The 9,292-nt window shown below is 38.7% G+C and overlaps 1 protein-coding gene across 1 annotated transcript in view; it reads right to left on the bottom strand.

Moving 5' to 3' along the window:
- Positions 1-5,619: 5,619 nt before the first annotated feature.
- Positions 5,620-9,292, bottom strand: part of SH2D4B (SH2 domain containing 4B) — a 109,208-nt gene continuing 105,535 nt past the window's right edge. Inside the window, exon 8 of the mRNA XM_034776436.1 lies at positions 5,620-7,507. Within this exon, the coding sequence (XP_034632327.1) occupies positions 7,415-7,507 (93 nt within the window). The 3' untranslated portion in view covers positions 5,620-7,414. The remainder of the gene's footprint in view (positions 7,508-9,292) is intronic.

The following is a 9,292-nucleotide window of genomic DNA, read 5'->3' as shown; positions in this document are numbered from 1 at the left end:
GACTGATACAGGGTAGAAAGGGAGCATTGCTTATATAGATTTCCTACACTCATAAACTAAGGATTAATTAGACTTCAGTGGGAGCTTTGGGAACTCAGGGCAGCTCAGGATCAGTCCCTAAAACAGGAAACAAATTCACAGGTACCCACGCCGTGGTTCACTCACATGGGTAGCTATCAACTAGCAGTTTGTGAGGCAGTTCCAGACAGTCATGACCAGGCAAAGCTTCACTGCAGTACAATACATAATTTTCTTGAGTTTGTAACTATTGAATCTTTAGTAGGCTGGGAGTGTCATCTACAGATCAAATATTTTATTTGTCTAGTCAGCCCAGTTAGATACTTTTATCATTTCAAGGAATCCCTAGGAGAAAGGAATGTTTATGTATGGTGAAAGTACATTTGCAGATACAATACCACCTTTTCCAGCACTGATGACCTCAGTGATCTCAGTACCCAGCATGAGAACTTACAGTGGCTTGTGATAGTCAAGAGCCAATAAGAAACAATGGCTTGCAGTCCCAGTGAAGCATGCAAACACACTCTAAGGGCAATGGGGGTGTTTTGTGTTCACAGTATCACCAATGGTTCTCAGGCTCTTCTTCTTTTAATTAATTTGGTATAGCCTTAGAGTTCTTTATTAAGCTGGGGTTTTTATATGACTTCCAAAAGAAGTTCAGGAAGTTTCTTTGGAAGCCTCATTGGTACCTCTGCTGAAAGAGCAGACTACACACTCATGGCTGTGTCCTTTGTTTATTTTTGATATAAGAGCTCTGTTGCAAGTTTGAATCATGGTTCATGTGGTCAGCAAGGTTCACTTCCTTTTTATATATCATGCTACTGGTGTGCATGACTCTTTACACATGATAAGTTTTCTGCCCCAAATAACTTTTACAATCTAGTATCTTAATTATCTCTTTTTTTAAAATGTGAAAGTTGTTTGAAGACAACCTTTTTCAGATGGGTTTGTAACAGAGGAAACACTAGCCAATGAATTAATCAATAAAGCAATTTAAAAAAAAATGCAAGGAACATACTGGGTTTCAAAAATACCAGCTGGCTTGAGTTACTGAGAATGCACTGAAGCAAAGTCTTTATGCAACTAGAATAAGGAAACAGCACCTGCACCATTTCTGGGATCAAAAAAAGGAGATTTAAAAAGTACCTCCATGCATTTTCAAGAAAACATACTATTCTCAGAGTATATGAAAACATGCTTCTAAATTCTTACATGTGGCACTTAAGGAATATTCAAAAGATATGTCCATATACTACTCAGGGCCAAATCCTTCATGCTGATAATTGTGGCTACTCCTCAGGTATTCTTTGTAGAAGGCCACTTTTGTGCCATTCCTGAGGTACTGATAGACTAACCAGTCATCTCCACAGGACTACACAGGACTTGCTCACACTTTAGTCATCCCAATGCACCCTCTGCCTGCTACAGGTGTAATGAGCAATGCAGCGAGTATGTTAGCGCTCAGCCCCAAACACTTTGCTCACTGGATGGGCAACTCCACAGGACTAGATGTGTCCATTCGCCCTTCCGCTCTGCCCTCAATGCCACTGAATGTTCCTTTCTCACATGCAGATCTGTGGAGTCTGGGAACGGGGGGGTAAATGCTGCCACAGAGGCAGCTAAGACCCTTGCATTCAGTAAGGGCAAGAGATCTGCAAACGGAGAGCTTCCACCATGCACAGATCAAACGGACACAATCTGAGCTGAAACAGAGCCATCTCTTATGAAGCTGTTTCGCCACCATAGAGAAATTGTTTATAATCCATGTTTAATATATAATAACTAAACCTATAATACAAGGATGTAACCTTAATTTAAGACTACTGGAAGAACTTCAAAGAGAGCAAAACACCACCAGCAGCTAGTTCCAGCCTAGTAGAAAATTTGCATTGGCACACACCATAAGGTAAATACACAAACTGCAGGGGTAATCACTGGCACTAAACAAATATTTGTAGAGGTGGTTTCAGAGTACTTGCACTGCAATAAATTAGCTACAGAAATCAATTATGCATCATTATCATCAAGCAATCTAAAATATACTCAAGGAACAAGGATCAGTCCAGGAAATACAAACCACAGCTCAAATGCAAATACCGCTTGCAATTGACAGCCCAGCTAGGGGCATATTAGTACTTCAGCTCACTAACATGAGTCTCTGGGAATCTTAAAGAAGAGACATAACAAAATGTAAATCTTTAGAAACTTGTGAAAAAATAAGCTACAGCTTGTAAATGATGCATATATATATATATATACACACATCTCTACCCCGATATAACGCGACCCGATATAACATGAATTTGGATATAATGCGGTAAAGCAGTGCTCCGGAGGGCGGGGCTGCGCACTCTGGCGAATCAAAGCAAGTTCGATATAACGCGGTTTCACCTATAACGTGGTAAGATTTTTTGGCTCCCGAGGACAGCCTTATATCGAGGTAGAGGTGTATATATAAATAAGAGAGAAAGAAAATTTCTCCCAGAATGAGAGATACCACGTTTCACCTTAGAGCAAATTTGTGCTGTGGCTTTATAAAAACTGGAAGACAAGAATGTAGGATGCATCTGACGAAGTGGACATCACTCACGAAAGCTTATGCTCCAATACATCTGTTGGTCTTAAAAGTGCCACAGGACTCTCTGTTGCTTTTTAAAGAATTTATGAGTTAGACTTCAAACCACTGTGGTACACACAGGCATCATTATAAGATAACAATATAAATAGCCTTGTGTGTATTTAAAGCAAATTGTGAAAGACAAGGGGGATTGTGTGTACTCATGGGGGTGGATCCTCAGCCAGTGGAAATCTGGGTAGCTTCACTGTAGTCAATGGAGCTATCTTGATTCACACCAGTGGAGGTTCTGGTTCATACAGGTCAACAAAATCAGTTGAAATTAATGCAGTCTCACATGATCTCAATGGGCTCTGGGTCCAGCCCAGATTCAGTAAATATGAACACCATATATAGTCCATCTGTTTTACCAAAAATCTTTGAATAGACATCTCTCTGAGGCAGGGATTTTTTTACTCAGTGTTTGTTCAGTACAATGCGGTCCTGATACTAAATGGGGTTTTGAGGTGCTTCTTTAATGCAAAGATTCAATAATTTTAAATACTCTTAAACTGTATATTAATTCCACTGCAATACCTAAAGCAGAGATAATACACTGGAAGTGAGCATCCAAATACATTAGGTGGGTTTCAAAATCATATCCCTGTAGTAGGGTTTGTTTGGGCTGTGTTTGCTTTTCCATACAAAAGCCAATGCCATTAAACTGACAAAATCTGTACACAGCCCTAGTATTGAGACAAAAATCAAAAATTGCAGATGTAACAGGGATCCCAGAAAGCCAAGGTAATGAATGCATTGGAGAGTCTGTCTAAAGAATATGCATAAATACTTGTGAACCTATAAAGTGCATTTTTATTGCTATGATAGGGATATAAAGAAAGTCAGATTCATTTAAGAATGTAAATGTTTTCCTTATTATGAAGTTTGTGTCCCTATCAAAGTGGACTTACCATCAATTCCAGAGGCGAGAGTGACAGGAAATATTGACAGGAATCCTTAAAATGGAATTCCACACATGCAGCTCCCTTGACTCAGCACTAGCTACCCCAGGAAAAATAAATCACAACCAAGATTTGTGGGTCACTGCTATAATATCATAAACCTGGACAAACAGGAAATCGAAACCACCACCTCCTCAGAAGACTGTAGAGAAACGGACAGAACCAAACAACACTGAATGTAGAGGAAGCAAGGCAGGGCTTGGAATCTGAATGCAGATCCTGGCAAGAATCCGCAGCTTGGAATCTCTGTTGGGCTAAGCCAACATCTCCAGTCTTTGGGAAATTGAAATGCAGTTCTGAATGTTGTGGCTCAGACTCCACTTGTATTTTAAGCATTATGATTTGGGGAAGAGAACAATCTTTGGAGTTTCCTCGAAGGATTTCAAAAATATAGTAAATTTTTTAAAAACAATGGGATAAACACATTTGTCTCATTGTTTTAATTCTCTCTTCATTTTCTAAATTGCTTTCTCCCTTTCTATGCCTCCCACTCACTAGTTACCTTTTCATAGTCCATTTGTTTTCTGGAAGGCAGCAACAAGCATTTGTTAGCTCAGAAAATGTCTCTACTCTTGTATTTCCCCCACTACCCTCCAGTGTATTAGCAGCAGCTGCACATCTTTACCTAGGAAAGCTTCTGTTCTTTTTAATTTCTGTTTACTATGATGTCCTTTTGTTTTCTTTTAATTTTATCTTCAGTTAAGTTGCATTATATTTTATTTCCAATATTTCTGGTTATATATTGTAAAGTTTTACTAATACAGCAATTCTCTCTGAGTTGGCTGGATGTTCTTCATTATTTCTGTGGGGGTCTGGAAAAAAAGCAATTCCTTTATTTGAGAATTCTGACATTTATTAACATAATAAAACTCTCAAGATGAAATTGCAGTTTTCCAGACAGTAATTTCATTTGCAGGAGAACTTACAAGGAATTTATTTTAAAGCCAGGTAAAACCTAAAATATGAGACATGCATGGAATGCAGACCCAAAAAAGTAGGAAATATATCATGAATTGAAAACTGTGTGGTTGTCTCATACATGTTAATTAGGACAGAACGGGTAAGCTAAAGATCCAAACTTTCAAGTTTTCTTGTCCTGTATTCAAAAATGTAGACAGTTCCTGGGAAATGTATCATTTAGAAAGGAATAATTATGTTATTGCCAACGTCTTATGAATATGAATTCTTTATACAGAACAAGGCTGCTTCAACTTTATGTACACAAACATTCCCATAATTGTAGATGCTGAATTCTACAGGGAGGTAAACCTCAAAAGAATCAGAAAACAATGTGTCCTACTTTAAGCTTACATAATAACCTTTTATCTGAGGATCTGAAAATAGTTTACAAAAGAGAGGGAGTCCATATTATTATTCCCTTTTTCCAGGATGGTAAATTGAAGCTCAAAGACTCAGTGACTTGCAAGAGTTCCACTGTTGAGCTAATGGCCAAATGCTGAAGACAACACAGATCTCTCGACTCCCAGTCACCCACTCAAACTGCTAGGTCACACTGCTTCCCAAGATATCAGCCTCAGAAAAGACTATCCTAATTTTTCAAACATATTTGGTCAAGAAATCTTAGCTGCATTCACATCAGAGTACCCTATGATGAGAATGGCTGATCCAGAAAGTGAACAATACACTAGTGAGCCCTGATTACAATTTAGACTGAACCCTAACTTCTTAGACAACCTTTTGTTATGAGGTTTTACAGAAACCAGGGCCAATGTGGCCAATGCAAATCACATAGAAACTGTCTAACTAAATTTCCCTCTGTGGAAAGCTAACTGAAATTCTTCTTCACAGGTCACAAACACAGATGGATTTAATCTCACAAAAAGCTAACGTTAACAAAAGAAAAATATCCTGTGATATTGCAAGACATGTCTGAATTTTCTGATTTCAACAAGGACTGGAAGAGGCAATAATGAGGAAAGCCACTGTCATTATGAAGAGCATTTATTATTTGTGTAACACCATAAGTGTACGTGATGCTTAACAAACATGTAAAGACAAGGTCCCTTCCCCTGAAGATCAGTTTACAGTCTAATTCTGACAGATACAATACACCTGTTCAAGGGCACAAGCAAATGGAGTCACCCTCTGAGGAGGAAGGGATTCAACAATAAGAAAAAGGTTTTAAGGGGATGTGGGAGAGTGGCACATATGAATTGTGAGGCTGTTCCAAGCATGAGAATATCATAAAGTAAGGCACAAAGCTGAAAGTGAGAGAGAAGCACAAAGGTTGGAGTTAAGAGAGTACTGGGAAGATTTTTAAGGAGCAGGCAGAGGAAATGAGATGTGAGATGTAGCTGTGGGCAAAGTCTCTCATTATTCAAAATGGGTCTTAAGTATCTGAAAAGATGGAGAAACTACCCACTTATGGAGTCACATGGTCATTTCAGTTACATCCCTCCACTGAGAATGACTCAGATCAAATACATTATGCTGTATATTGTAAACAAACCTTCAGCATGGCCAGACAATTCTGAAATTATGGCCTCCTGGGGAAGGGAGGAATAGGATCTGAGGAACTGAAAGGGGAAACAACTGTATACCCCAGCTGAGTCCAACTGACAGCTCCTTGCAAAGGGGCCTGGGAGCAAACCAGAAGGCTAGTGAGAGTTCTTTAAAAATCTTCTAAATACTTCATAACTTGTCTAATGGAATGATCTCCAACTCATCAATCAAGTAAGTCTAAGTAGCTAGCCTATGTTACTCACTTCGGTATACCTGTTTCTTTAGATATGTTCTGATATTTAGTATGTGGCTGTAACAAATGCTTTAAGAACTCTCTGCCTCATATGTAAAGGTGAACAGGCATGATATCTAATAAATACGTCATGCCTTATACATGGATCTGTCTAACTCCCTTGCAAGCAGAACTGATAAGGGAATGTCTGGAACTATTAAAAAGTAATGCCAGGAAACTGCAAGATGCGGCTTGGGCATCACTGAAAGTAGAGAAATGTCAGGGATTGGCTAGAGTTTTGGGTGAGGATTCAGGTCACTTCATATTTTATCCAGAGTGATTTCCCCATCCTTAATTAATTCATTACTTCAAGTTTCAAAATTACATTCCCAACATAAAGTGATTTGTGAGTTGTAAATCTTGTAGGTTTTTTGTTTGTTTGTTTCCTGTTGGAAACAGTGATTAGCTACATGGTGCAGAATAATTGACCATCTTCTACAGAACAGGTGAAAGTCTTTCCAATGCTGCTGGACCCATAAAGTCTTTAATAGTGCACAGGATCTTGTTGGGACTGTCTGCTCTGAGGGAAATTTCACTTTATAGGCCTGAATTTGAAAGTAAACAATAATATATCACAAATTACATAGGTTTTTAAAGTCCATTTGCAAAACTGCAAGATTGACTGATGAGCTTGTCATTGGAAACTAGCAAACCTGATGTCAGAGGAAAGAACCTAATTCAACATATTAGTATTTCATACAACATCTTATGAATGTATACAGTAGTTCACCTTCCTCCTTAAAGTCATGTCAGTTAGCATTTTCAACCCTGGACATTAGTTGAAAAATTAAAATGACCTTGAGTGCCAATGCCAGTTGACTACATCTCTTAGAAAGACTACTGAGAATTGTTTTCACTTGTAGTCAGTCAGTATTCTCCCATCTTTAAACTCTTGGTGATATAAATAATTACCACAAATCAGATATCAAATGGTTGCTTCTAGGACCTGTTAATGGTGGTAGTTTGTTGGCCAAACAGCTAGTAACTGAAAATTTGATAATTAACATACTATTTTAACTACCCTAGTAGTAGGGTTTTCATTCTAGTCCTAAAGACAGAAAACAGTCATTCAAATAAGGAACTGTAGTCAGGTGGATTCTTCCTCTGTCCACATGGTTCCAGTAGTAACTCCCCACCTGAGGATGTGATAATTTCTTCCTGAAAAGATAAAAGGACATTCACAGTATCATTCAAAGGTGCTTCAGCCTCCACCTGTTCCCTCAAGAAACAAAGCCACAGCAAAAAAGAAGATCCTCACCCAATTCCAGTAAGGACCAAACCTTTGGTGAGATGAGAAACTGGCTGCTATTGCCCAACTACACATCTTAAAAATGATTATCTGCAATTCTAATAAGACACACAAATGTGCATCTGATCAAATGTACACTGGGATACCAGCAGCTCCTCTTCTCTCTCCAAGGTGTGGAGCTGCCAATACAAAAACCAGCTCCATCTTCACCTCTGCTTTGTACAGGGCCTGATATTCCCACTTCCACACAGTCAGTGGAAAGGATCATGCTAGTTCCACATCCTTCTTAGTGCTCTGCATAATCTATGCCACTCTCTGCACATGCACAGTTGATAACTGTATGCCCATATAAAAAGAATGGAATAAAAGACTAAACCATTTTCCATAGTTAGCATAGAGACTGTTATTCACTATTTAAACTGGCATGTTAGAATACAATAAAAATGGAGTGGGAAAATAAGAGTTACATAAATCAAGGGAATTCTGTTTTGTTATTCATTAAAAATGACTGAAACAATTTTAATGAGTCCATTAAAAATGACTTGGGGATTAGATAGGGGGCAAAACCATAGATCAGAACATCCCAAAGTTAGGAATGCAGCTGAATCCAAATTTAGATCTGAGTTATTGGGCTTGGATTTTCAAAGGTGTTCAGTTCTCAGTAGAAACTCAATGGGAATTTGAGTACCTAACTCCTTTAGGCCCCATTGAAAATCCCAGTCTTGATCCATGCCCAATCACTATGTTGGGTTGAAAATAAGTATGGAAATTTGCTATCCAAATAGAAACATTGTGAGAAAGTTATGAGCAAGCAGATACAGGGGTTTAGTAGGGAAAGCCACTCTCAACTTAATTATAATGTTTGCTGCTTTCAACGCTATATTTATATGCAAAAATAAACCCTAGTGGTTGTAAAAACTCATATAAACATTAGACTGGCTAGTGCCACATGGTCTTTTGTGGCTGTAAAGTTGGGTAGTAGTTACCTGACCTGACAATCTCCCAACACCCATATTAACCAATGTCTCCAAATAAAGACCAGAATGAGGCAAAGAAGAGGAAAGAGGGTCAAGCTCTGTATTATTGTCATTTCCTAGCCCCTTTAGTTTTGGTGGCTGGCTCTGAATTCTTACAGCTTTTGCTGTGGTCTTTGGGATCACAGTAAACTTTGGGCTCTGAAGATAAATGGAATCCACCTACAGTTCATCTTAACCATAACAAAAGACCAGGAACCTTCCTGAAAGAGTTTAATCTAAAACAGAACTGGGGCAGGATCTGGAAGAGAGTAAGTTAATTTCCGTTGTGCTGCTTTCATGTCCTCTGGCATTGTGTAGCTGGCCATTAAAAGGTTGTGGAGGGCTTCAGAGCGCACTTCAGAGATAAAAACAGACAGAAAAGTTTCATTGACAATGATATGGAAAACAGGAACTGACACTCAGGAGCAAACTGACTAGTTTTACATATGTCCACTAAGTCAGACAATTAAAAGAGAACTGGGTGGTCACTTTAGAAGAAGAGCAGCTTCTCTAATGAGACTGTCACAACCACACCTGTCGATTTTATCATCGGGGACGCTCTCCCCACACACGAAAATATTTTTTCCTTATTGTCTGGGCTTAATAGACATTTTGCTTCTGACAGGTGCCCTTGTTCTGTTTGCAGATGAATGGGGTGTCTTGTGTGGTTATTGTCTA

This window comes from Trachemys scripta, chromosome 7 (assembly GCF_013100865.1).
Source record: "Trachemys scripta elegans isolate TJP31775 chromosome 7, CAS_Tse_1.0, whole genome shotgun sequence".
In the NCBI taxonomy this organism is placed as follows: Eukaryota; Metazoa; Chordata; order Testudines; family Emydidae; genus Trachemys; species Trachemys scripta.
The sequence above is the reverse complement of the archived record's forward strand: the minus strand, read 5'-3'. Positions and strand labels throughout refer to the sequence as shown.